This window comes from Boleophthalmus pectinirostris, unplaced genomic scaffold (assembly GCF_026225935.1).
Source record: "Boleophthalmus pectinirostris isolate CB_2022bp ecotype Guang Dong unplaced genomic scaffold, ASM2622593v1 HiC_scaffold_16, whole genome shotgun sequence".
NCBI lineage: Eukaryota > Metazoa > Chordata > Actinopteri > Gobiiformes > Gobiidae > Boleophthalmus > Boleophthalmus pectinirostris.
This window is the reverse complement of record NW_026571095.1, coordinates 8,403,874-8,431,188: the sequence shown is the minus strand read 5'-3', so window position 1 is coordinate 8,431,188 and position 27,315 is coordinate 8,403,874. Positions and strand designations below refer to the sequence as shown.

At 38.9% G+C, this 27,315-nt stretch overlaps 2 protein-coding genes across 2 annotated transcripts; one reads left to right on the top strand and one right to left on the bottom strand.

Annotated features, from left to right (window-relative positions):
* Positions 1-1,009: 1,009 nt before the first annotated feature.
* Positions 1,010-17,269, bottom strand: LOC110157797 (casein kinase I-like). The gene is given in 12 exon segments (XM_055151650.1): positions 1,010-1,744; positions 3,330-3,436; positions 5,103-5,183; positions 5,369-5,517; positions 5,699-5,783; positions 5,873-5,958; positions 6,465-6,699; positions 7,397-7,545; positions 8,266-8,335; positions 10,174-10,388; positions 10,391-10,947; positions 17,115-17,269. Coding segments are annotated over 11 exon segments (1,284 nt in total). The 5' UTR covers positions 10,443-10,947; positions 17,115-17,269; the 3' UTR covers positions 1,010-1,689.
* Positions 17,270-19,028: 1,759 nt separating this feature from the next.
* On the top strand, positions 19,029-26,016 carry mrpl37 (mitochondrial ribosomal protein L37). Its single transcript, XM_020922221.2, has 8 exons — positions 19,029-19,539; positions 20,713-20,896; positions 21,574-21,689; positions 22,438-22,626; positions 22,953-23,107; positions 23,621-23,752; positions 23,846-23,920; positions 25,772-26,016. Exons 1-8 carry the CDS (start codon positions 19,170-19,172, stop codon positions 25,847-25,849), a joined length of 1,299 nt encoding a protein of 432 aa, XP_020777880.1. The 5' UTR covers positions 19,029-19,169; the 3' UTR covers positions 25,850-26,016.
* The last annotated feature ends 1,299 nt before the right edge of the window (positions 26,017-27,315 follow it).

The window sequence follows — 27,315 nt, the reverse complement described above, 5'->3', positions numbered from 1 at the left end:
AGTTTCTGTTAGTGTGAGGTGTGGGTAAACTGTTGGTATCAGGAGAACTTGACACTACAAAGAGAAAAATTAACATTTACAGGGTTGAATAGGGCCTGGGAGAGATCACTACATTTCTGAAACATGTATGCGAGCCTCTCTAGCCTTATTTTTGATGTTAAAGAACACAAGATTGTTATAAGGTGGACCAAGGCAAGGATAGAAATCTAGTTAGAGGACTTCATAATTATAATGCATTTGATTTGTATAGTGCTTATTTAGATACTCAAAAAATACTCCACATCTCGTGATGGTGTAGCCACAGCCGCCCTGAGGTTGACAGAAGTGAGGCCGCCAGTCTGTACCATCGGCCCTTTCAACCACCACACACACATTCACATACATATTAGACAATGAGGGTGAAGTGTCTAGCCTAAGGACACAACAACAGTTTCCACTTGAGCCACTTCTGCCCCACTGTGGCATGTGATATTACCAGCTGTCTCCTTTTCAAGACGAGAATTTCAAGCGTGGTATTGCTGATTAAACTAATAATGCGGAGCTTTGAAGGGGGAGCATAATGAATTTTTGGAGCTTTCTACCGTGTTACAATTTTGTTCCCTCATCAAAAGCGTGTCTGAAGAAGTTTAAGATATACGCATGATTTGGTAAATAAGCGATCTCTCCCTATTTGAACCCTCCTTATGATTAGCTGTAAGATTCTGTGCAGTGCTCCGCCCAACAAGCCTATACTGTCTTTGCTCCCACACGACAATGCTCCATAAATATATAAAAGCATGATGCAAAACAACTTCACAAACCTGATGCGATGTGCAGTAGTTTCACACTTACTGCACTGTGATAGCACACTGAAGGGGGAGTGATTTAGGGGGGAGCAAGGAGAGGGAAGACTCAAGTGTGAAAAAAAGATAACATGGTGATCTAAATATCTATGCATTACCTATTAGAAGTAAAATACCCTCTCTTTAACCGGTCTATGAAAACAACAAGAGCCCATATAACCCTACAGTATGTTCATGATGTTTTTTATTCTGTTTGGTTGTTTTAATGGAGATTTCAACGTCCAATCCTCCAACCCAGAGAGAAAAACAAAGAAAAAAAGAAAATTAAAAATACAAGTTATTTAAAAAATTACATTTGGAGTTAACACACTAAGAAGCTACAAAACACAAACTTTCAAACAACTGAAAGGACAGAGTGAACGCAGGTTCCAGATGGTTTAGTGACAAATTAAAACAGAGAAAGCATAGTCTTTAACATAAACATCTTTAACGTTTCATTCGGTGTGAGAGAGAGAGGTCACCTTCTGAGAATAGATTCCAGTTTTGACTCAGCCCCAGAGCCTGCATTTGAACTCCAGGTGAAGTATCTGCAAAGTTATGGTCCAAATCCGTCCTTAAATGTCCTACTTTTCAGAATAAACTCCTCTGAACCAGTCAGTAAGGAAAAATCATCTGAAAATTAAAAAAAATTACAGTCTATAGACAACTGTTCATTCATGTTCAGCTGTTGGTGGTAAGCTCATATGTCCACCGCGCTGTGAATCCAGTTTTACATTTGGAGTCTGTACTTTATCTCCTCAGGGGGCATGTGTCCAGGGTAGCCGCTGGACCCCCCGTACTGAGGGCGTGTGTGTGAGAGACAGAGGTACAGGAGACAGAAGGACAGGGAAAGCCCCAGAATAGAGCTTTATTTGTGTCTCTGGAGAGCTTTCCTCTTCCTCCTCTTGAAAAAGCAGCAGCACCTGAAACACAACCAGGGACATTTTTAGCATAATCTACTAATAGACTAGATACTCAATACAGATTCCAATACCATCATGATAATGAAGAATAGAATAGAACGTGATTTTCAACATTAAATCACAGTACTTTTTCTATTCCCATGTGGCCTTAGTCTAGTCTATGTGCTCTTATACTTGTTCTGATACAGCTCAAGATCATTCTAAATCTATTCAGGAGAGCTTCATTTCTGTCCTGTGAATGAGACTCTTGACAGATTAAAATGAACCAATTCTGTTTTTCACATTCTTAAGATAGTAAAAAAAAATAATAAAATTAGGTACACCCATACGCTTTATAAAGAAATGGACTAAAGCAGGGGGACATCACCCATAGTGTTTGGCTATAGGTAAATGAAGCTCACCAAAACTATCAGTTATATGAGTGAATTTAGAGCAGAGGCCCATATTAGAAAAAGGAACTGATTTATAAACAAAACAGCAAAATTAAAACACCAGGATCATGTAGAGCAGGTTAATATGAACATTTTCAAACTAAAATGAGGAGCCTGACAGCAGCAGTTACAGAGAGAGAGGGGTCACACTTTTTCAATAGAAAGTGAACTGGAGCTGGAGTCAATGAAGCCGGAAGCGCACCCATACTAACTTCCTATTTGGAATAGGGATGGGCATTCGATGAAATTTTCTTAATCGATCGTTGAGAGAATTAACGATCGATTATCGATTAATCATTAACGTTTTTATATTAAAATGATCATCATTATTATTACTATCTGCACTCCTAATCTGCGTAAATAAATTCAACTTTACGACAAATAAACCGTAACCACTCTAGAGCCACATCAGCCTGTTTATTATAATGTGTTTAATTCAGTTTTGCGCAACTCTCACAGAAACGAAACTTAAAACCGCATCGCTAATTTGCATAAACTAAGCGAAGATAAAACTACAGCTCTTGTGTCGCTGATGCGGTCAACTTCTGTCGGATTAAAAGACATGACTCAATGGAATACAGGTTAGTGTGACCATATTTGCGTTTGTCAAAACCAGGACACCGTACGAGGGGCGGGAGGTGAGGACTCGTCATCGACATTGCGCTTCTCTCACCTGACAAAGCTTTTTCTCACTGGACACCGAAACATATGTGCTGCTTTGTACACTGTGCACATGGCCTCACACTTGTCCCGACCGGAACGGAAAGTGTGGAATTTCTTGTACAAGTCATCGTTAAATACGCATTTGTGCTTCGGTACGTTACAGGCTGACCGACTGTTTGTGTTTGCTTGCTCCTTCTGAGTGCAGAGAGCTACATGTACGGACCCCCGTTTGGTCACGCTACGCATAGCAACCTGCATTCGGTTTGTCGATTAAAGTTTACGTAATCGATGAAATTCTTAATGATCAATTATTGATTAATCGACTAATCATGCCCATCCCTAATTTGGAACGCAGCAACTAGTGAGGTTACATGTCCATTTATATATATGGTTTATGGATAAATCATAATTAAACTTAAATGATTTGGAAATGATGTGTAAAAAGATGAGACAACATTGTGTAGTTTAGTATAATATGCAGAAATTCCTACTTAGTATCATCAGCCACTTCCACCTCTGCGTTGGCTGTGATTGGTGCGTTCGAGTGTCCCGCGGTGGGGTCGTCTGTGTTCAGCTCCCCATTGGTGGAGTTCATCACCTAGGAAACCACACAACAGCTGTGTTTAGACATCCAGTCAACCTTTAACCCTGGACTGAGGCAGAGACATTCGAGACACAGAGCCCACTAGTGACATGGAACACATCATTCAAAGCAGACGGTTTAAAAACATTCTAAAAACTCATCTTATTTACTGCACAATGTATCGCGATAAGCTCTGTGCTCAACTGCAGCTGGCTACATTTGGTCAGAGGAAGGGTCAGTGAGGCCATTTCCAATGTAATAACATCTCTGTGAGGTTTTTGCAGAATCACGCTCAAATCAATAAATCGTGACAGATCGAGCTGTGGACAGGGAGCTGCGCGTGGATGTCATCAAGAACATGTTAAACACTTTACAAATGAGGAGAAAACTTCACCAAAAAAGCCCAAGTCAAAACACTATAAATAACACTAACACAAACAGTGGTAGTGAAACAGCAGCAGAGACAGAGGGACATGCAGACGGACAGACAGTGCACACAGGCCCTGTTCAGACCTGGCTCTGCAGAGGAACTCAGCATGTTCCACATTCATACAAAACAATTGACTGGGAGTTGTGGGGGATTTTAGTGTCCATCATTAGGAATTGTATAATCAGTGTTTTCTCACAAATATCAGTCTGGATTTAAAAATGTACCCAATATTTGAGGCTGATATTTTTTTTCTGCACTGCCCAAGTGTCTGTGTTCCAATGTGTCATTCCCAGTTTGTCTTTTTGAATAAACTAAATGAGTGAAAATATTAATATTATGTTACAGATATAGATTTTAAAAGCTTAATATCACTACAGCAAGATGAATATTGGACACCAGTATGGGCTCAAAAATCCATGTCTAGCCATCACTATGTGCCATCACTCGTGGATCATGTGAGAAACTGCTTTTCTTTCTAAGGGTTTGTGGTAGGAGTGCTGGAGTTTATCAGCAGAGGGAAAAGTAAAAGTGAGAGTAAGCTGAACATTACTGACAGTATTTTACTCCACTGGGGAAAATAAGCTCAAAACAGTGAAGAAACTGGAGCAGCCTAAACACCCTGTGCCTGTTTCATAAACTGCTCTGCTGTAGAAGAACAGAGAGAACGAACATGAGAAGCCCAGCCGCATTCCCCTGACAGGGCTGAAGAGGGCAGCAGAGACACACACGGCTGAGACAGAGCGCTCAGTACCTGCACCGAGCCTCCCAGTCTGTCTGCAGTGAGGCCCTGGGGCAGTGGAGCGGGCTGAGACCCCTTCCCCTCTGCAGACTACAGGGGACAGTCACGAGCCCCAGAGAGAGAGGAGTCAGAAAAGAGGTGGAAGAAGAGCAAGTCAGAACACAGCCAAAATCAAAGAGTGGAATAGAGAACTGCTACTACAAACTCATGTTTACTGACACAGTGAGTGGCCTAGAAAATCAATTATGCCCACATGTTTCTCCAGTACACCCCTGAGCCTGAGTGCATGGGTCCCTGTGTGCGGGTCCCTGTGTGCGGGCCCCTGTGTGCGGGCCCCTGTGTGCGGGCCCCTGTGTGCGGGCCCCTGTGTGCGGGCCCCTGTGTGCGGGCCCCTGTGTGCGGGCCCCTGTGTGCGGGCCCCTGTGTGCGGGCCCCTGTGTGCGGGCCCCTGTGTGCGGGCCCCTGTGTGCGGGTCCCTGTGTGCGGGTCCCTGTGACGTATAAGCAGCTCACCTGGTTTTTGGTCTGAGGCGCCTTCTCTCTGTTCCCCGTCTGCAGGGGTGTCTCTGTGGAGACGGGTCCGATGGGCGTGGGCTGCATCAGGAGGGACAGAACATCATAAGAATAGAATGCACATACAATACAGCTTTGGGCTTTATTTAACTAGAGCAAATATAAATAACACAGATGTGACAGGGATTTTACTCAGTTCATTTATCAAGAGTAACACTAAATACTAATACATTATTACATTACAAAGTGATGTCCATGCGACTCACCAGGGGCTTCCCGGTCCAGTCGTACTGGTAGTCAAAGATGTATCCGTTTCTATCGAACAGGTCGGTGAACAGCTTCCTCAGATAGTCGTAGTCGGGTTTTTCAAAGAAGTCCAGGCGCCGCACGTATCGCAGGTACGTGGCCATCTCTTCTGTTCCACACACAGCCAGAGTCAGACACACAGCAGAGATGCACACATACAGCAGAGACGCACACAAAGCAGAGCCACACACAGGCCTGCTACACTGTAACTACTTCAAACATACATTTGTCATTTATCCAAGCTACACAACATAGCTCTCACAACATGTATGGACTGAATCAGGTCCAACCTGGAAAGCTGTCACAGAGGACCTCTATAGGTGTGTCCCTCTTTGTGTCTCCGATTTTCTGGTATCGCTCCTTCAGAGTGTCCGCCTGAAACGCACAGGGCAGAGTCATTTCAGGGTCTTGTGTGTCGTTTTGTATTCTTCTTGTATTTAATGTGAGGGTTTCTTTGTCCTGACCTTGAGTCCCTGCCAGGGCAGGCTCCCTCTGAGGAAGTACATGAACATGTGTCCTAGCGCCTCTAGGTCATCCCTCCGGCTTTGCTCTGAAACACAAAAACCACAGCAGCTTCAGTGTCTGCAGCACTTCCAGCCCATTACAGTGTGGTGCCCTCTTATGGCTGTGACCTCTTGTGCTGGACCCTCTTGTGGCCATGACCTCTTGTGTCTGTGGGTCTTTACTCGTTTAGTTAATCAGTCGATGATGTCTTAGTCAACTTTCTTGGATTTGTATTAGTCAACTAATAATTTTATATAGATTAGAAGGATTTAGATGGGCAGGAAAGACAAGTGAATGAGTGAGCTGAAGATTTGGTATTTTTTATATTTATCATAAGTAGATTAAACTCATGTATCATGATACATTGTTACCATGTACTTTTTTCTGCATAAATAATTGTTTTAGCATGAACCCCATTGGGTTCAGGTACATAGACATACATAATAGTTTTGAGGGCTTTTACCACACACAGGTCTTTAGTCAACCAATAATTTCTCTAGCTGACTACAGCACTATTTTGTGGCAGTGGTGAACAGAGCAGCTGGGTCTCACCTTTGCCCAGGTGTGTGTTGATGCTCATGTAGCGTGCAGTCCCAGTCAGGCTCTTGTGTTCTCTGTAGGGGATGTGTTTCTTGGTCTCAGGGTCGATGTACTCCTTTGCCAGCCCAAAGTCGATGATGTGGATGGTGTGCTGCCGTTTGGAGCCGGGCCGGCCGACCAGGAAGTTCTCTGGCTTTACGTCCCGATAGATCAGGCTTCTAGTGTGCACGAACTCCATGCGGGTTATCTAACAAAGAGTCGCAAAACAAAATAAACTCTCTCACAGATACAACCATTTGAAAAGGCATGCAGTCCATTTCACTGTCTACACACTGGACATTAGAACATGTACACAGTAAATGGACAGAAACTACCAATAGCCACCTTCAAATCACATCTCAAAATGTAGTGTTCCTACTTCGACATTTTAAAATGCAATATTGATCTAAAATGACATATGTCAATGACAATAAAAGAAACAAGTCCGCTGACTTTCACGTTAGAAAACGGAGGTGCCCAATAGGAGAGGACATCACATCATAAACATCATCACAACAAAGAGCCGTGTAGCTGTCAGCACCCCAGAGCTGATGGGTTTTCCTTTATACCAAAATGACTACGTGACACTGCTGCATCCTACACATATCACAGATTAAGAAAAGAAAATTAGAGAACGAAGTAAGCACAGAGCAGCGGGCGTTTGGCAGTGAAAACAGGTTTAGATATGAGCAACGTCGTCTTGAATACAGGAGAATAAAGGTTACTCAGGCATGAATCACATGAATCACAAACACATCAAAGAGAAAATGAGATGGGGAAACAACTGTGTTGACAACTTGGTTTAAAACTCTGAAGAGTTGCTTTTGCATAATAAGTCCACTTTACCTAAAAATGGATGAATTGCTCTTTGTCTGATGATGTGGACAGTCTGCAGATGTCCTTACCAGTTGTATGGCTATCATGAGGACAGTCTTGAGGGAGAAGGTCCGGTCACAGAGGTCAAACAGGTCTTCTAAACTGGGCCCGAGCAGCTCCAGCACCATGGCGTTGTACTTCCCACATGGACCAAAGTAAAACACCTGCGGGACCCCCTCTGCACACAACACATTTACAACAGTCACTATGAGGTGCACAATGAAGAGATTATGTTTAATAACTTTTATTTCTAAAAACCTCTCAAAATGTAGTGTAGTGTTTTATCATGTCCTTAAATGAAATTAATTTTTCCTTTTTTTTCTTTTTTGTAAAAATTGTGGGAAAAAACGGAATCCAGTTTTCTGTTACATGCAACGTCAAGGTCTTTTTCCCATTCAATAAATAATATTGTTTTAAATTATTAAAGGGCCCATATTACCCTATTTTCTGATCCATGTTATACCGGTGTTTCCTCATCAAAAACATAACCAGAGTTGTGTTTTGGTTCATTCACACTGAGCTCTTCTTTCAGACAGAAATCTCTACTGAACTAAAGGTAAAAGGTAGCCGTTAACTTGAAAACCACCACTACATGACATCACAAGGTGGAACAGAGCATATTGAAGTGTGAATGAAACAAAACAGAGGGAACAACATTATCACAAGGCTTAAAACTCACAAGACTCCATTTTGTGTAATATAGGACCTTTAATCAGTATAGTAGCTTCTCATTATTCTTAAACCCATGGACACATTTTAAAAGGGATGAGAACCATAGGAAGAAGTTGCCAGGGACAGAATAATTTATCCGATCAGATGCTGTTTGATAAGAACCACATGGAACTGATGACTATCTCAAACGGTCCTTTCTGGGTCATAGTTCAGATTGATCACTCACCTGAACTCCCCAGCTGTTTGTAGAAGCGATATTCTAGATGAAGCTGTGGCGCTCGAGACTTGATTGGCTCCTACAAAACAGGATTCCAATTATTACTCATGTACTTTCATTTTAAGTCAAAGTCACCAATTTATGCCCACTTTATTACATATATTACTTGTTATGGCTTTTGAGATGAGGTTGCCACAGTGAATCAGACACTTTTGCAGGGTTTCCTTCCTGTTGCAACCCACTTTTTATCAATACTGGGGGAGAGATGGGTAATGTAAACAGGCCCTTATCAGCCCCTTTTACTGGATTTTATTCAGTTGATCAAGAGTAGTCATTTTTAATTGACAAAAATACAGGTTGAAATTTCAGTTTTATCATTTTAAGCAGCCATTTTGTTGATCCACATTTTATAGCGCCATCACATGTATGTATGTACGTATGTACGTATGTATGTATGTATGTATGTACGTATGTACGTATGTACGTATGTATGTATGTACGTATGTATGTATAACTGAAATGAATTGATCACATGCAAAATTATGCTGGGCAGTTGAATTGACCGAAACATTTAAGATCTGAAAGATCTGGTATATGGCCACATTCAAAAAATATATTTTGAGTAACCTCCAAGTGGTATAAGTGGACTAGAATTCTAGTGGTTTATTTATAGAGGGAGTAATGATACACTTGATTATGATGATGATTAGATTAAAACAAAATGTTTTAAAGTGAAACTAATCACTAAACCTTTTATCGCTGTATATGGTGATTTTAGATATGGCGTCTACTTTTCTTAGTGCTTTTTGGCAATTTCTGTACAAATTAGGCATATTTGCAACTTTACGGTCAAAAACTGAGTGTGTGTTGCCTCCACTGCAATTTCAAGTACTACATGGGATCAGATGAAAAAAAAGGAGGTAGAGCGCTTCAATGGGTCATAAGAGAGTTAAAAAATAACAGTACAGGTGCTCTACAAGGGTTAAACTAGTAGTCTTAAAACAGTCCTTTATTGGATGAAAGGATGCAAACGCATTTCCACCAGCAAGATGGTCTTCGTCAGGGCAAAGTCCATCTTTCTGGTCAAAATGCGCTGGCATCTCTTCATGCAATAAAGGACTTTTAATATATTCAGTCAGAGTGCTTCAGGTTTGTACCGTGCCCACTTTTATATTTTCCGGTAAGGGCAACTTTGTTTTAAGACTACATGGGATCACACAGGACTACACTGACTAAATTTAGCCAAGTGTTTCTGATTACAAACTAGGGCTGGGCGATATGAAGCAAAAAATATATATCTCGATATCTGTAAAGGAAACAACTGCAAAAACAAATATGCTGGTAACCAGCGGTAAAGAGCTATGAGGTATCCCACAATCCACTGCGCAGATCAAACTAAACATTTCCAAATACTGTTGTACAAGTTATACATTGCAGTAGATCATTAATTTAAATCTCCTGCATAAATAAACTTTAGTAATGTAAAGCATAACTACTATAGAACCACTTCAGCCCGCTTGATATATGCGTTTAATGCAGTTTTTACTGCAGTTTTACGCACATTTGTTTATGTTTTACAGAAACAAAACTTAAAGCCACATGGCTAATTTGAAGAAAACAGCAGGGGCAAGCAGAGAAGGCAAACAAGCGAAGTGGTGAAATCAGAATAAAATATAAGCATTATATTGAGATATCGCCCTCCCCTATTACAAATGCCTGGATGTAGGAGCGGAGTTTGAAGCGTGAATCGCTGTTCAATCACACTGTTACTTACACCTCCAGACCCCGCCCCTCCTCCCCTTTAGACCTCTGGCTACTGCTACTGAAATGTGGTCGTTGGCAGAGTTGAAGTGTTTAGTCCCACTTCAGCCATGACAAACAAAAACACGACATAATAAATGGCACAGAACATCTCACCAGCTTGATGGCGACGTATTCATTGGTGTAGAGGTTCTTGCCCAGTCGGAGCTCTCCGAAGTTCCCACAACCGATCTTCTTGCCCACCCTGAAGTTGGGCCCCACCATGAGCACCCCGGAGTTGGACCCCGTTCCCCGGCCGCTGTGCCCCGAGCGGCTGCCCGCTTTTCCGGACATCCTCTTCCCGTCCTCCGCCTCGGCCTTGCCCCCCTCCTCCCCCCGCCCCCCTCCCCCCCTCCCCCGCCCACTCCGCGCTTGTCAAAGTCCATCAGCTTGTGGTAGCCCGGCTTCTCCACGGTTAGGCCAATTCCATGCAACCCAAATGACCACCGGAACGACCGTCTTGCGGCCTCAGAGTTAAAGTGTTCAGATTTGGTGATAAAATTGGAGTTGAATTCTGTTTATTGTTCTTAAGCGTGTTTGAAGAAAAAAAAAAAAAAAAGATGATAATGTAATATAAAGCAAGGGTAAGTGGATGACAATACTGAGGCAAACTCAGTAATAGTACCACAAACAAAAGCTGAAGATGGGAGATAAACCAAATGAGGTGATGGAATGGTTTGGGGCTACGGTACCGAGATGAGAGCTCCCCCTGGAGGGGCCAGAGATGAGGATGGAGGGCAGCTAGCCGTACGCTAACATGCTAAAATATGAAGCGGAGAGGCTGCACTAGCTTTGGGTTTCACCGCGATGCAGTGGAGTGTGGCCATGTAAGTGTTCAGCGGTTTCACAAGTTTGGTCCAAAACAGGGTCTGACCATCGACAAGGCTCCTCCTGTAAGAGAAAAAAGAGAACGTTTAAATGATCTTTTTTCTATTCCCATGTGTCCTTTTGTCTGTGTAATCCCTCAGTGGTCCAGGTAGGTTCCATAGTCTTTGTGCTCTTATACTTGTTCTGATACAGCTCAAGATTCATTTCTGTGCTATGAAAGATTTTTTAGCATTGATACCTCAAATGAGTATTTAGTTTTGATACTAGTTTTGTATTGATCAGTATCAGATTTTTGATACTTTCCACAAACATGTTTGTAGGCTGAATATGAGTTTCTGTTACAACGCTGATTTGCTTGAATCCACAGAAAGTGCTGCTGTTCTGAAACCTGATCTGAGGCACAGGACTAGAGTGGACACCAAGGATCAGATATACGCAGATTATTTTCACTTATTGGGATTTTAAAGGGACTAGGGTTGTCAAAAGTGTCGAAAATCAGGTACTAATCAATACTAAAACTTAGAATCCAATTAGTTCACATAAGGTTGTGCAATTAATTGAATTTTGATTGGGATTTTGATTTGTGTGTCAAACAACTCCAAACTTATATAATCGAGTTGAAATTATTTACGTTAACAATTTTCACACTAGGACTTTAGAACAGTGCCCATGCACAGATAGCCACTAAAGTGCCATACGTTTGTCCAGTGTGAGCGCAATCAAACTGTGCCCAGGCATGGAACAGTTGGGACTTTGGCGAGAGAGAAACGCTGAATAAATGCATTGTGTAACTAAAAAATAATCGTTTGAATAATCGTGATTTCCATACTGACCAAAATAATCGTGATTATTAATAATCAAGCAGCTCTAAGTCCATATATCAAGTGTGATCATGTGTCTGTGTTGTTTTATTGTGCACTTTGAGGATATGGTCCTCTTTGAAGCCCCCCCCACTTCCTGCTCCATCCATTCACCTTCATTACGTCCTGTCTTCCCACTTCCTGTTCACAAAACTGCTCCCACTCTCCTCCAATCATAGCTTTTGTCTTTGTAACGTGCCTTTCATTTTGAATCTGAAAGTTGACTGGCCCGACATTCAAAAGCAAAATGACCCACTTTAAAGATCAAAACCTGTCTGAAAAAAACTCAGATACATGGTTCTGTTCTGTTCTGGCAAACCTACAAGCATATAAAGGGTGTAATGACTAAAGCTGCAATGATTAATTGATTAATCATAGTCGTACTTGGATAATCACAATTGTTGTCTTTACTATACCAACGCTAAAACACATACGAAACCCTTTTTTATAGCAAAGACAGTGACATTATTAAATCAAAATGATAAAAAAGTTTCTATTTCAATTTCACTTTCAGATTTTTATCAATAATACACTTTATTCATATATTCCCTCTCTACCCTTTGATTTCAACCTTGGTATTGGTCGATAATGACAAATTTAAAAACAAATGGAAACAGTGGATTAGATTTGTCAAAACTGTAAGACCAGATTTAGTTTGAACCATTATTTTGTTTTTCTTTTTGGTTGTAATAACTATTCATGTATATGCATCGAAGGCACACCCCACATATTAGATTGTATTTGTCTTTTTCATACCACTTAAAATATGAAAAATAAAGAATTACAAAAAAAAAGTCTCAATGCACAATAGAACTAGACTACCCGACAACTAAAATAACCATTAGTTACAGCCTTAATTAAGGCATTTATCCACATTAATTTTGGTATGCTTTAAAAAATGTTGCTTAATTAATGGCCCCTCAAAACCAGAAGCATTTAAAGAAAAAGAAAAAAAAAGAAAAAACAAAACAAAACAAAACCATCACAGCACTCACAACACTCCTTTTCAGAATGATCTTGACCACATCTTTTTATATTATTTTGTGTTAAAAATGCAATTGTAATTTCTTTAGCGACAATACTAGTTAGGTCAATAAACATGAATAGTCATAAAATTGTGAATGACATCCCTTTCTACAAATCAAACCTCAGCCTCAGTAAAATGAGTTCAAACCATAGACTAGAGTTAAAGAGCGTCTCCTGGCATGTGCCTTTAATTAGAGCATCTGCCGCAGGTTCAGGGCAGTATTTTCCACTCCACAGAGAGCTTTGTCAACAGAAATCAATACGGTGGCATGGGCTGTTTGTGGGCGAGAGAGACAGACAGAGAGACAGAGACAGAGAGGGACAGAGGGGGAGAGAGAGTATTGCTGTCATGATACTACATTTTCAAAATCCTAAAAAAGCGTGATATTTAGAGCGACACTGCACGATATCTGACCATTTTGGATTGCAACAGATTTGTGGATGAGTTTGTAATAAATAAAAATCACATACTTTAATGGAAATTATCATAATCGGCTTTCCAAAAATATCGGTCAAGCTTATTGGTTCTAAACTATCCGTATCATCGACATCGGTCATGAAAACTCCCCATATCGGTCGTTCTTTTTTGATACTCTTGACAACCCTAAGACAGATAGCGGGATAGCAAGACAGACACGGAGAGAAAGACAGAGACAGAGAGAAAGACAAGAGAGACAGAAACAGAAAGAGAGACAAAGACAGAGTGAAACACAGAGCAGAGAGAAAGACAAGAGACAGACAGAAAGACAGATAGAGAAAGACAGAGAAAGAAACAGGCAGAGAGAAGGACAGAGAAAGAGAGAGAGAGAAACACAGACAGTGAGAAAAAGAGAGAGAGAGAGAGAGAGAGACAGAGAGAGATAGACAAGAGAGACAAACAGACAGGAAGGGGGGGGGCAGAAACAGAGAAGGAGAGAGGCAGAAAGAGACAGAGACAGACGGAGAGACACAGAGAGGAAGGGAGGGGGAAAGAGAGAGACAGAGAGAGAGAGGAAGAGAGGCTGAGAGAGAGGGAAAGAGACAGAGAAAGAGGGAGAGAGAAACAGAGACACACATGGACAGAGATAGAGGCAGAGATAGCCCACACTCCCACACATGACAGTAGCGGGCCCATCTGACACAGGGCTCAGGTCCAGAGCACAAACCTCCTCTGACCCAGCCTCTCATTAAAGACGACATTTAGAGCCACAACGTCACCATCAAGATTCTACCACGAGCAAGACGCCAATTTGGGTTTAAACATTCACTGTAGCTATGTGTTATTATGATTACATTTAAAGATACCTTGTGTAACTCTTCCGGCAGAGGATCCATCAAATGCTTTTCTCATTTTTTCATTATGGCATTAAACCTTTCTATCTTCAAGGACACCAAACCTGACCAAGTTACAGGTCAGATCTGTGGAGACCCCACTCACAGTCACAATGTCTGTATTTGAATAAATGTAAGGTAGAGCTGTTTAATGTCATACTGTGGAACATTCCAGGCAGAGCAATGACATATCCATAGAAATAAGCAGGTGACAGGCCTATACACTATAATAGACAAAATGTATTGATCCATGGGGGAAATGATTGGACACAGTAACTCACACGCTACAATATAATATAATAATCATTGCCAGTCAGTACCTGTTTCAGTATAAGTTAGGTATGTATGTTTTGACAATCCTAGTCAATAGGTATATGTTGGTGCATTGTTCAATAGAAGGTAACATTTATGAGTAATGCTAAATGATCCATGTTTGTCTTTGTATGGGTGTTTCTAGATGCCACTGTGGACAGATGCTAACATTGTAGGCCTGGCAAGAAAAGCTTTGTGCCAATGTTATTCTTGTCGACTACAGTCATTAGTCACAGTTTTTGTCAATGTCATATTTTTCCTGAGTGAAATTAAACAAAAACTAAACAAAAAGTAATTGTAACACCCAAAACCATAATTAAAACAATATGTGTATTTATATCAACTGCAAGCGTAAACAAGAACAAGTATAGACTAGAATCAACTTCCACTTTTCAATCTCAAAGCTCAAAATCAGACCAAAACAAACTCCAGTCCAAAGAACAAGTCCATACATGTCCCATGAAAATATATTCTGTGGCTGACTAAAACTGGATTCAGAGGATTAAATAAATGTGACATTTTCTTAAAAAACAAAACAAAAAAAGGATCAATCTTGAGTCAAACTAAAACTATTTTTTGTCATCACAAGAATAGTACTCAGCCTGTCATGATAGCAAATTTAGCAGAATTATACATTGCTACAAAGGCATATAATGATGAACCATAACAGTGAAACTACTTAAAATAATGCAGGATAATCCCAGTAAACCAGTTTTAAATAGACTGTATCAATAAAAGGCCTAAGCTGTAACAAATAAAGAGTAGAAGGAACCAATAATTAGCCATGGAAGATTCTTATTCAACTCTCTACGGCCCAAACCTTTTCGAATTACAACTAAAATACCCCATACTTCCCCATTATTGCAAAGACAATGTACACACGCACAGGCACACGCACGCAATCTATAGACTTTCTACATAAAGTAAACCTACATTTGAAATATGAGATTTTGTAAAAGACTGATCCACATGAAGCTAAACTAACAACTTAGAAATATGATATGCTGTTAAGATATTCACAAGGAGATTCTCCATTAAAACTCTAAAATATACATTCTTCGTGTGCTGTTCTGGTTTGATTCCTGCTGAGTCTGTGACACATGGCGTCTTTTAGTCTGTGCCCAGTTCAGCCAATGATCAGTAGATTACAAAATATAGCTAATTTATTTCAGTTGTTAATTAAGTTAGATGTTTCAATCCTATTATAAAGGTTTTCTTCTTGAACTTGTACCCACACTGAAGTTAAATTTTCTTCCTTCTTTTGCAGTACATTGATACTCTTTAGAGTATATTATGGCGTCACATAAAAGTTAAGATAGTTTGAATCCTGATAAGCTTCTCAATTGAAAATCATTACATAACATAAGCTTTTTGACAAAATAACAAATGTGGTTTTTGCATCATTTTGAAATTCTGTTTTTATATTTTGCAGAGGAAATGATGACGATGCTTCTGTTATTTCAATAGCTAGTCTAAAATGCTGATGTTTTAGAGTTGGTACGGAAACTATTTATAAGATTTAATTTGTCATAATCTTTACTATAAACAACATTTAAAACAGCCAGTGTTTCCCATATATTTTAGTGGGACTACTATCTTTTAATTATACTTTTTTCAATACTCTGTAGCATCTCCTTTATGTTTCTTTGAGTAGTCCCTTTTCAAATGTATCTTTTATTTTGCAGATTTGTGATAAAACAGTGAGTGAAAGTGTGATTTTGTTACCAATGGTTGTTTTGGTAGTTTTTACAAGTATAAGGAAGAATTTTGGGGTGCCATAGTCTCTTAAATTAAAGGGAATCACTGCATAATCAATGTTGGATAATGCTTTTGATCATATAACAACAATTTTAGCCAACAAAGCCACAAAATAATACATGATGGGATTGCCAATTGCTGGATTTTAAGATTAATTTATCTGTAGTTAAATGGTGCATGCTGGGGGGTTGGCATACAAGATGTGGTCATTTTTGCTGTCCACACATGGGCCTGCTCCTACCACCCACACTTCTCAATTTCACACGGCTAACTGGGCCTTATTACGCGATCTCTCTGCATATACCACACCTGAAGCAAAGCAAAAAAATCTTACACCATCTTTCAATCATGCTCAAACAATAACGACGTAAACAGAACAACCAAAAAAGCTGCTTAGAGAAAAGGAGCCACAGTTAGCATCACAGCTAACGTTAGCAAATAGCCTGCAGCAGATTATAACACAGAGGCTTTAATAATCAGAGTGACTGGTGATATTGTACGGTGTGAAAGGGTCAAGTTTACAAGGAAATCTTTGTAATGGCGAGGCTATCGTGACGAATTAGCCACGGAGCTGTGCGACGCAGGAAGTTTAGGTTAGGCCACAACACAAGTCTATGGGCCAGTTTGTTGGCCTAAAACTCGACATTACCAGCGCTAAGAACATTTAAGACAGCTCTGGATTATAGAAAAAAATACACTAAATATGATATTAAAAGAATGATAGCAACGTGTGCCAAGCGGATTGAAAATACGCTGGATAAATCATGTCCAAATCGAGCTACCAACTTTCTAGCAGCTGGTGTGAAGTAACCGCTCATTGAGGCTAATATAGCTTAGCATCACAGCTAACTAGCCTTCGATGCTAACGCTGAAATTGTGCCCATACAGTCATTCATATATCGGGCTATATGTCACGGGATCGCTGAGATGACTGGATTAAAGTCGAAATGAAAGGTTACTCACTTAAAAGATGTGGGTTTACACGGACGGTTAGTTGTGGATAAAGTGTTGCAGTTTTCTCCGTCTGGTTTTTCTGCTCATGTCTTTTGCTGGAGATGTTTGGCTAACCAGCTGAAAGCCTCGCCACAGTCTCCATAACGACATCTGCGTAACTGTTGCTAAGTATAGCGCGCTAAACCCACAAAGCTGACGTAAAGCGCGTCCAGAATACGGACCAGCACCGCGCTACGGGAAACAAGTAACGTACACTGATTTGTGCAGAAAAGTTTATTTTTATGAAAGAAAAACTTCGTATTTTTGAAGAATAATCACCAATATACAAGCACCACTGTGACAGCAATGTTATCAAGTATATGATCAATTAATATCATATTATCCATAAGGTATGGAGGCTGCTTTGAAAATGTTCTTCAAGTCCATTTTGGGAAATATTATGTTGTCTAAAAGTACATTATACTTCAGTTACATATAGGCATAATATTGTTGTTGTCCCAGTTGTTTGCATACTTCTAAAGGTGTAAAGTATGTATTATAAACTTAAGTCCACTTGAAATATAATGTAGCTTTTTAATGCAGTAATTATAGACCAAATTTGTTGTGGGTACAATAAAATGTGCTCTTCAGCTCCTACGCCTGCTTTGTATAAAATAGTTTGTTGTGGATTATATAGCAAAATAAATACAATTATTTTCTCAATATTACTATCATCCATGGCACACTAAATATAGCATTGTGTTTCTGCCTTTTAAGTTATCTTTATCTGCACATCATAATGGGGACTGAACAATAGGAGGAATGGGTGGGGAAAGATCTCAGATCACCTGTGGCTTAGAGCCAATATTAGTTAAGCCTGCAAGGTAGAGGAATAGAATTGTAAGCAAATAATAATAATGCTGTTTTTATGTTTTATTTTGTTTTGTTTATAAGATTCTCAGTATCTGAAATATCCATTGTTATTTCACTTCATTGATAATGTCTTTATTTTGTCTCTTAAATATGCGCTAATATAACTTCTGGTGGATGTTCACTGTCTCATGGGGATGCTATTTTTGTCTGGAATGTTCCACTGTACAGGATTAAAACTTTTATTACCTTACAGGTGTTTCTATTACTCAGAAAAAAATTGCCTATAAAGTACCATTTTTACTGTGAGTGGGGCCTCTCTGACCTGTATCTCAACCTGGTGCTGTCACCTGCTCATGTGGAGTCAAATCATTTTTATTCCAAACTGTGGAACATTTCAGGTAAACCAATAATTTCTCAATGGAGACTAGATACTACAGTACAACTGAATCTGTTGTGCCTAAACCTGCAGACAGAGGATGCATACAAGTTTTTCTCAGTATATGGACTGGCCATGCCTCATGTGAAAGCTCAGAATCTACAGAATTCCCTCCCTGAGCTGCAGAGGCTGCACTAGCACTGACTCATGACTGGCTGCAGTCTCTGGGGTTTAGCTAGTGACCATTCAGATCAGAGTCCTTTTAAGTTTAAACCCCACTGGATTTCAACATTGAAATTGGCAACACAAATGAGAGAGTGAGACTGAGTCTGCTTTCTGATTGTTTCATCATTTTGACAACGAAAACACCAAATCATAAATAAATGGGACATGATGTTGGATATTTTTGTATATCAAATCAACATGTACTATTACAAAAGTTAATTAAAAAAGTTAAATAAAAATCGCATATAGACCTACAGTTCCTTCATATCAATAAAACACCTGATGATTAAATGCAAATATATAGGCAAAGTAGATAGCATCCAGTGGTGTTATGGGGGAATGCAACATGGAGAGTCGGTCAGTCTAATCTATGGATCTATAAAAATAATCTAATCACGGACGGTATTTTAAAAAAAGGGGGTAGCTTTAAGACGGCCTGAGTTACCTCGCACCGACAGGAGGCGGCAGTAAAGCAGTTCTTCACACTGGACCCTGAGAAGAAGAAACAGCATGGCCGCCTCCTGAAGGATGTTTTCTGACACAAGACTCGGGTCAACCACAATCAGCTGTTGTTTAAGCTCCAGAATAGTGTAACTCCTCTCGTATGAGACATGTTTCCAGAGGCGACGCGGTGCCTGAGAGCTGCGGGCATAGGGTGGACTAAAGCCGGGTTGTTGGGGGAGGCGAGGCCGCTGACAGCACATGGATCCTCCCGCAGACACTTCAGCCTCCACCGCCGCCTCGCAGCCCGGGCACCTCCGCCTAAATCGCCCCGGGAGAAAGTGCACATCCCCGGCCTGGAGATGATCACGTACGCCGACAGGATGCACTTTGTCCCCGGGCTGGCCAAACCGGAGAGGCAGGAGTGGAAGAGGGAGCACAAGGACCCGCACCAGTACCGCAGCCCGCCGCTCAGTGACATGCCCCTGCGGAAAGACCAGCCGTGCTACCTGTTTCACCAGAGGACCAACGCCTTGGAAGGTACACTCGATCTACTGGTGGTTAGTCTTAGTAGTAGTAGTAGTTTATTCGGTCATTTTTACAGCACTACAAAACAAAAACAAAACAAAACATAGACTACAACCCCCTGGATCGTGACCGAAAAGGTTTAGGCTGAAGTAAAAGCACTTATAATACCTAACTATTTAACAATGACAGAATACCAAGAAAGAAAAGCAGCATATGAACAGCAAGTTTGCATTTACAATTTCACTTGCGAGTTACTGTGTATGTAAGAGACAAAATATAAATTAAAACCAACAAAATTTAATGCAAAATTCATTCATTCCAGAGCTCTATATCTTTCAAAACATAATGCTTTATACACTTTTTAAAGGCTTCTGCAGTGTTAGACTTTTTTTGTTTGTTTGTTTAATCAGCACACAGGGTGTTCCATATACTACTAACCCCTCTAACAGAAATACAGTCTCTTTTTTCTTAGTTCTTATCATCATTTTTTAAAAGATACCTTTTTTATGGTCATACAAACTAATAATGATGTTAACAAAGGCACAAATGTTTATCGTTTATGAGCGTACAAAATAAACCACAATGAGATGGTTTTCAGATTCTAGGAAGAGATGATGTCATTCTCTCATATGGGTGGGACTGAAGTAAATCTAGACTTAGACAAACTTTACTGATCGACTAGGGAATTTATTTGGACACAGTAGCTCACACATCACAATCTAATACAATGCGCAAAAATATAAATGGTTATAATAAAAAATAAGTAGCAAAAAAGATAGCAAGAGACTGAAACATAATTATAAATATATATGTACAGGTTAAAAATAAAATAAAATAAACAAATACGTAATAATATATAAAATCTCAGCTATATAGTCAGAGAGCAAGTTTGTGGATAGAGTAAAGTGAAAATGCTATTTTTCTGAATTGGATACTGTCCCCTTAAGTATCCAATAATTAAAATATAATGTAATAATAATAAAGTGATGCAGACACTTCTGTTTTATAGAGATGTTCAATAGGAAACTAAACTACACATTGAAAAATTAAAAAGGACCCCCACCTTACTACATGAACTCAACAGGTTTCAACTAAAACCTTTGAAAAAATTCAACTTCCCTCAAGTGAATCTTTTGCATCTCCTTCATTTAAACGTGTTGACATTTTGTTTTCATGTATTCCCAGGTGTACCGCAGGCCTTATGGCTGACCAAAACCAAGCTCATTGATGGTCTGCCTCCTCGGCTGCTCTCATTGGCCCAGGATCCAGCCAATCAGATCCCAGATCAGGATGAGCGAGTAAAGAACGCCATCAAACACGCTCGCTTCTGGGACACGACTGAACCCAAACCTGTCCGGGAAAGATACAGGTAACATACTGTGTAATACTGTTTAATAGTCAGTACATTTTATAAATATTGGCATCCTTGACACAAATGGGCATAGAGGGCTCTTAAAGTATTATTTATTATTTATCTTTTGGGTACCTTTTTTGCACCTTTTATATTCACCAGTGGTGAACTCTTTAACTTTTTTAAATTATGTCAACGTCTGAATGTATATAGCTTTCTGGAGGTGGAACGTCATCTGCATCATTCCATGGATATAGAAAGTTAAAACCATACTTTGGAACATTCTCCATGAAAATAGATACATTTATGCCATAATATGAAATATTATAGCCAGAGAAACAATGGAAACAAGCAAGAGGAAGCTCTCCTCCAGGCTAAATGAGAGTGAGGTTTGTGGAGATGCAAGCCCTTTCACAATAACAATGCATGTTTTTCTTTGTTTTTCAGTACAATAAAAATAAAAACATCCATAATGAAAAAAACATACTTTCATTTTTAGCAAAAAAGTTACATAGTTAAGCTAACATTATGGTTTAGAACATGGGTTTACTGGAATAGAGTTATTTTACTGTGGTTACTGGCTTAAACTAGTTTCAGTATTAGTGTTTATTGTAATATATTTCCTGTAGTAATTGCACATGCTGTTTTCGCTCTGCTCATGTGAAGACTGGACCATTGTTTTGTTTTGTCTTCAGTAAAGTCCTGCTCCAGAACCTGCTCCACCTGTGTGCGAGTCTGCAGCCCACTCATCCCGCGCTCGGACGCAGGATCCTCGCAGAACAGCACTCTCTGGCAGCCACCTGGAAAAGAGGTACCACATCAATGTTAAAAAAAACTGTTATATAACTGTTATTAAAGTCTGATATCGGCATAGCAAATAGACGAGAGGTGTAACTTTTTAACCCAAAAATGGACATAGACATTACAAATATTCAATAATGGAGAACTATGGTTTTAACTTCCTATGTTATTTTTATTGATAAAATTGTGAATGTTGTACATACATATACATACTGTATGTGTAAGCATTGGTTCATTAATTATGTCAAAATCTCAAAATTTGGCAAGAACTGATTAAAAATAAAAATGCAACTGGTGCCTTTAAATGAGGATATAAATTGATAGTTCTATGCTTTTTAACTAATATCAGCATAGCAAATAGGCAGAGGCTTAAAGACCCACTGTGTATGTCTAAAAACAGACATAGACAATACATATATTCTATAATAGAGTCTGGTTTTAACTTCCGATCTTCATGGTTTCAGGCTTTGTTTGTTTTTTACCAGGAAAAATATTAAGAAAATTTGCTGACACATTTTTGGTCTGAGTATACGTGTGTAATAATTGGTTCATTATTTATATGAAAAAATTTGATGTTATAATCTTTCAAACAAATATAAATTTATATTTCTGAACTTTTGAAAAAACTATAATATAAAAATTAATGCAGGATATTAATGCAGGATACTATAAAAACATTAAGATATATCGTTTTGTAAGTATACTCTCTTTCGCTACTGTTGACACACTTGTGTGTAATGTGTGGTGTTTTTCTCCAGGAGAGGACCTGTTTCAGATCCGAGGGCTGAATGGTCTCCTGTACACCAGCATGGACCCTCTACCGGTGCAGTCTGAGCTCCAGGACGTAGAGGGCAGCAGAGAACATGTTCTGGAGTCATTCTACCCTGTGTCCCCCACCATCGACCTGCAGCAAGTCAACGTCTACCACCACGAAAAGAACTCCACAGGTAACTTTAACATTTAAGACTATTTGTTTTGTTAAAGGTGCACTATGTTACTTTTGTGCTGTCACCTGCTTGTCTCCATGGATATGTTATTTCTTAGCCTGGAATGTTCCACAATATGGCATTATTCATACCTGTTGAGCATATACTCAGTCACAGCACAGTGTTTTATTTCTAAAAATGCCTTGAAAAGCTCACTGCTCAATGCTAATTTCAGTGCCTCAAGAAAAATAAACAATCTTTTTGAAGAACATAAGACACGTTGATGTACTGTTATTATACAGTACACAAAATAAACTCTTTCTTGTGTTCCTTCCATGTGACTGCAGGTTTCCGGGAGGGCTACCCATTTCCCCATGCCCACACGCTCTTCTTCTATGACCAGAAGAACCAGCGCTCCTCCCTGCAGCCGGACCAGTTCAGAGCCAAGATGGTCATGTTTGCGTTCGGAAATGCCTTGGCACGCGCCCACCTTCAGTATGGGGTGAGCACAGAGCACATGGGGCTCAGAGAGGGTCAAGGCTGTGGGAGATTAATAAAAAGATGTTAATTTATTTTACAAAAGAAAAAGTTTTAAAGCAAAAGCATCTGCTGCCACCTTCTGGCTGATATCATAAGTACAATAAAAAAATAAGTAAACATGATTGATGAACTGAAATTCCTGCTGCTTAATAACAAATGAAAATTTTATAATTCAATAATTCCTAATAAATGTATATAACACATATACACCACATATACATACACACAAGGCCACACACTACACAGTTAATGTAACATTTTTGGAAAAAAAAAAAAGGCAAAAATAAAAGTATGTTTTTAAATTTTGGTTGTATTTATATTTATTGCATTGAAAAATGTAGACTCCTTACTGTGAACCTGCTTCTAGCCTGGAAAAAAATTATCTATCTCCATTGAGAATATTCCACAGTATTCCACCTCCAGAAAGTTCCATACTATCTCTTTAAACTCACTTAGTTTCCTCTGTTTTTGCCAGACGGAGCCCCAGACCATGCTGGAGCACCCGATAGTGGTCCAGGCTGTGGGCACCAACGGACGCTACTTCCACTTCCTGGTTTTCCAGCTCAACACCACGAACCTGTCAGAGGACAGCGGGGTCAAGAACTTGGTCAGACCTCTTCTGTCTCTCTCTGTGGCAGTAGCTTCAGCCTGAGTTCCTCCTATTTATATCTGTCTTTATGCTGTACTTGTGTTTCTCCAGGTGTGGCTGGATAAGGACCAGGAGCTGTACGAATATGCAAAAGTGAGACCAGTCATCAAGAAGAAGCAAGTTGAGGTACCTTTGAGTTCTGAGAGCATGCATCAGTACCATTTTCATTTAATTTTATAGAATAGCATTTTTGTTTGTAGAATTTGCATAGAATAGTGAACAAATTATCTTCAAAGGTGCATTGTGTAATTTTTTTGGTGGAGCCTGTGAAGTAGTTTTCTCCATGGAGATGCTATTGCTTTGTCTGTGTTGTTTCACATTATGGCTGTGCTAGGGACAAAGGAAAGTAACATAAAGAAGATGTGATGTAAATTAAGTGGCTTTTATAAAGTAAATGTAAGTACAATACAAAAAATAGGGGTTTTACATAAGATAATAAATCCAAAATTATCAGTACAACTAAACAATAACTCTAAATGTATAAGGCTAAATCAAAAGGAAAATACAAATGCCCAAGGGCCAAGCCAAACTGGCAATCACAATCAATAGGTCGGCAATCACCTCTAATGTCTCAAATACATATTAAACAATTAACAGGCAGGAGGCAACGAGGAAACCAAAGCCAGCACAGCAGACAGGGACATACCCCACCAATCAGCTCTTAGGACTCACACAACACATGCAAATAATGAAAAGGCACAAGCGGTAAAACGAACTGAGAATGCAGGGCGAGGTGGACCCAGGCCGCGTGCTGTAACAATGTCATTAAACATTTCTGTGTTCATGAGAGAAAACAGACCAACTTACAGGTCAGATCTGTGGACAGGCAACCCTGATCACATTTAGAATGCCTGTTTTTCTTGGTATTTTTTTTGTTATGAAAGCACCTGCAATTGAATAAATGTAAGATAGAGCTGTTTAAAATTATATTGTGAAACATTCCAGGCCGAGCAATGACATATTCGTAGAAACAAGCAGATGACAGACCCCCAACCAAAAAGTTACATATTGGACCTTTTAATACTTCATATTATGTTACTCGTTAAATAGTAATAGTAAATAGTGTTAGTAAAAATATTGATCCAAGTAATTGCTTACTAATAATTACTACAAACATGGTGAATATTATAGCCAGGTTTTAGTTTTGATGTCATTAAAATGTAGAGGAATAAAGAATTGACAAATAAATGAAATTTTAAATAATATTTCCAAATAGACACTTGTATATTTAATCATAATGTGAAGGACAAAACATCTTTACTCAAGTACTTTTATTTTAGGGCTGGTTCATATGGATTTTTGAGGCCACACCAGTATCAGTTTTGCTGCTGTGGTTGATAACCAAATATTGTTGATAATGATATTAAGGTTTCATAATAAAGAGGACCACACATTTATGTTGAGTTATTCTGGTAAAGTTCACAGATTAATTTATGTAAAAAGAATAACAAAATGTTTTTTCTCTTGAATATAGAATAGTTTGTTGCATTATTGAGTTAACAGACTTTAGTTTTAGTCTAACTGCTCTTCTGTTTACATTTTCACTCTTGAATAGGCTATGATAGATTAACTATATTTTTTCATGCTCAGTTTTTATTGCATGTACCTTTTCTTTGTACTGGTGGGGGAATATTTCTTAATTCTTTGTACTATTAAGCCAATATCTTGACATTTGAGTTGTAGACGGTCCAAGAATTAACATATGACAGATTATAGACACTACAGCAAACCACTGTGGTGCTTCATTGTATTAGTTATATATTGCTGGCCACATTATGTTTCATAGAATTAATTTAGAAAAGGGTTTACTGCAATTATCCTGCTTTACTTTATATCACTTTCACAATAACTATATCATAAATGTATTTCAATATTTGTTATTGTGACAGACCTCTCATGAGTCTGTTCAAAAAGAAATATCTGATCTGAGGCACATACAGACCTCTGATATACATTTTGTTTTGTTTTTGTTTGCAGGTCCCGGCTGGACTGGCAGGATACAACCCAGAGATCTTTCAGAAGTTCCTGTCTCTGTATCTGAATGGAGCTGTGTAGAACTGTGCCCACTCCACATAAAGGACAATTCTAAAACTTTTATACAACAAACCAACTAACCAACAGACAAGGCAGGTAGAACGCCCCAAACCTCTGGGTCAATACATGGACTGAAAGTAGAGTTACTGTGTATGAGGTCGGTCAATAAACACATTTTGAAATACAAATATGCTGTTTTTGTGAACATTTGATTTGCAGAGGTGAGTAGAGTATCCAAAAATTTTACTCAAGGATAACATGACTTCAAAATAATATTACTTTAGCAGAGGTAAAGTAGTAGTGGTACAAGAAATTACCGTACTCAAGTAAGAGTAAAAAGGCATTTGGGAAAACTATGACTCAAGTAACTTCAGGAGTAATTGTCAGGATGTAACATTTGATTTATAATTTGAAGTTAATGTAAATAATGCACAAAATCTGTTGTTTTCAAAGGACAGACAAAAAAATGAGCAAAACTAAAACAAACCTCTGTTTTAGTTTTTTGTTTTTAGTTTTTTAGGTTAGGTTTATAACAGATATAAAGCTTTTGTCTGTTATAGACTTCCTCACAGAGTAACCTAAAATTTTACACTTTTTTTTTAACTAAATTTAAAGGTGTGCTGTGTAACTTTTTGGTTTGAGTCTTCACATTCTTTTTTGGCATATGTCATTATTTTACTGTACAAATGCTACCTTACATTTATTCAGTTACAGGTGGTTTTATGACTAAAAAATACTTTAAAAAAAAAAAACAGGCATTGTGACTGTGTGCGGGGTTACCTCTTCACAGATCTGACCTGTTACTTGGTCTGGTTTGGTCTAGAAAGGTTTAATACCATACTGTCAAACTTTCCAGACAAAGCAATAACATCTCCATGAAGAAAAGCATTTGATAGACACTCCTCCAAAAAAGTTACACAATGCACCTTTAAGTATGAGTACTTCAATAAAAATATTACTCAAGTAGGTGTAAAAGTATGTACTTTTCAGAGTACTTTTCTAGCAGCAATTTCTTCCACAAAAATAACTGAGCACTATCCTTCTCTGAATATTTGTCCATGTAGTTACATGAGTTTAGTGATTATTTAATAAAAAAGGAAGTCTTGGGACAAAAATTACTTGACGTCAGCAAAATCTTGGCATTTTGGATTTTATTTCACAATTGTCTGTTTCAAAATGGTTTCTGTTTACTGAATCAATCAACCTCACATATTTGCTCAAATTATTCTTGAAATGTTAACTTTAAATTTGCAAGCAGTTGTCAGTGAGTATGAGTTCTGAAAATGGTCTGAGAAAGAATACATTCCAGAAGTAAGTTGCTATTTTCTTTTGTTTTATTGCTTCACACCTTGTTTATTGCCATTGCCAGAGGCTATACAGTGTGCATAATAAACACTGCAGACTCAAAATGCATTCAAGATAAGAGCCTATATACAAGAAATAAATACAATTTAACTAAAATAATAATAAGCATATGTATTATAGCT

Bases quoted from the DNA above. Each gene is read 5' to 3' on its own strand.
- mrpl37 (XM_020922221.2), top strand. From the start codon at position 19,170: ATGTTTCCAGAGGCGACGCGGTGCCTGAGAGCTGCGGGCATAGGGTGG. The intron at 20,897-21,573 runs GTAACATACTGT...TTTTGTCTTCAG, and splicing joins CCTGTCCGGGAAAGATACAG to TAAAGTCCTGCTCCAGAACC. The intron at 23,921-25,771 runs GTACCTTTGAGT...TTTTGTTTGCAG, and splicing joins TCAAGAAGAAGCAAGTTGAG to GTCCCGGCTGGACTGGCAGG.